General features: G+C 38.2%; 1 protein-coding gene across 3 annotated transcripts in view; it reads left to right on the top strand.

The window, feature by feature from the left end:
- crppa (CDP-L-ribitol pyrophosphorylase A) overlaps positions 1-1,815 on the top strand; it is a 60,383-nt gene that overhangs the window by 2,379 nt on the left and 56,189 nt on the right. For all 3 annotated transcript variants that reach the window (XM_014019020.1, XM_014019018.1, XM_014019019.1), the window contains exon 2: positions 385-658. In XM_014019020.1, coding sequence (XP_013874474.1) covers positions 385-658 — 274 coding nt within the window. The remainder of the gene's footprint in view (positions 1-384; positions 659-1,815) is intronic.

Below are 1,815 nucleotides of genomic sequence, written 5' to 3'. Positions count from 1 at the left end.
ATATATATATATATATATATATACTTGTCATGCTTCAGAAACCACTACCTGTTTTTTCACATTTTTAATTCAGGCTGTTTACCAGACATACTTTATTATGTTTGACTCTTATTGATACAAGTGAAGCAAAATAGTTGCCAGAGAGAAAAGTGTAAAGTTTGTCTTTGGAAATAAAGTTAAAATATATTTTCTGTTATTATTTTTGCTTTTTGTTTGAAATGAGTGTAAATTGATAATTCTGGTTTTAGAATGTCTAAATTCACAAAATGCCAATTAGAAAATGTTTGGAACTTCCTCCATWTTATTCCAGATTAAACTAACAATGTGCTTCCAGCTTCAGTTTTCCAAAAAGCATTTTTCTGAGTGGTCGGTGTCTTCTTGCAGGGTGCCATGGGTCCAAATCATCGTGGTMGTTGTTGCCAAGGAAAACATGGACCTGATGATGGACATCATCCAGCGGTTCCAGCACAGGAAGGTTCYAGCGGTGCCAGGCGGCTCGACTCGCCACAGGTCAATATGCAATGGAGTCCTGGCTCTGAGCGAGGAGGAGAGGCCAGCAGCTGACAAACCCAAGGTGGTCATCATACATGACGCTGTGCGCCCCTTTGTGGATGAGGACTTTCTGCTTAAGATAGCAGTAGCTGCCAAGGAACAAGGGGTCAGTACAATAAAAACTGTTCTGATATTTCCTCTTTGTTTTCCAAGTTTGGTAATTGATCAGCCAAAGTATTTTGTGCAAAACTTAAGGTAGTTGTTTGTGACTTAATCAGGCAATAAAAAGTTTTATTTTTAGATTTCGTTTTACTACATCAATACGTTGAATTGTCATAACAAGATTAAAAAGGATAAAAAGTGATGCTGCATCATCACGACTATTACCAGCAAACAGTCCAAAAGCCAACCTCCCTGACAGGATAAGATGGCAGCAATATTGTAGAAAAATCCATCAGAGATTTTCGAGAAAGACATGCTGGCTTCCAGGCYTCTTTTTCAGGGACATCCATGGATTTATTCAAAAAGACAACGCCAAACCACATTCTTTTCTGTTAAGAGTTGTGTTGGTTGGATTCATACATAGACAAAAAAAAAGTCAATCAGTCACGTTTCCAGACATTTTCCAGACACGTGAGACGACTGATAAATACGTATCCTTGAAGAAAAACCATTACACTCTGCCTTCAGGTTGTAAGTTTGATGTTTAGACTTGTTCAGACTAAAAAAAAAAACTGAGCGAAACGAATCGTATTTGGACCAATTTTCTCTTCAAGCTTTCATATATTAGTCTCCTTATTGTGCAAGGCTCAGTAAATGTCACATTGTGGAAAGAATTAGTGCTTGTGAAAGCAGGAAATATCTATTTCCAGGGGACCAGCAACACAGAGGACAATCACAATTCCCTTTCACGTTGGGAAAGAACTTCAAAAGCGAGTCTTTCTTCATGCTAGGGGAGTGTAGCCTGGTTAAATTAAATCTTGACAGGAGCTCATGCTTCATCTTTTTCTTGAACCTTTAGTAGAAAACTAGAAAAGTTTTAATTACAGAACYAATTGTAAGCAAATCTGCCGTGCTTAAGCATGAAGCATCATTTCATCTACCTGTTTGGATAACAGAGCACAAAAAGAAAGAGTTGAATGTTTTCCCAGTGGTTAGCGGTGCAAACACAAACAAAGAAAATGATCTTGCAGAGACCTCTCATCATAAATAATGTGTCAAAGTCAAGGCCTGTGGGCCAAATACGGCATTATAAGTAGGGGTGTCCCGATACCAGTTTTTTCAAGACTGAGTACAAGTACGAGTACTTCAGTTTAGGTACTC

This window comes from Austrofundulus limnaeus, unplaced genomic scaffold (genome assembly GCF_001266775.1).
Source record: "Austrofundulus limnaeus strain Quisiro unplaced genomic scaffold, Austrofundulus_limnaeus-1.0 Scaffold207, whole genome shotgun sequence".
Taxonomy (NCBI): Eukaryota; Metazoa; Chordata; class Actinopteri; order Cyprinodontiformes; family Rivulidae; genus Austrofundulus; species Austrofundulus limnaeus.
Note: the sequence above shows the minus strand (reverse complement) of the source record. Positions and strands in the feature narration are given on the sequence as shown.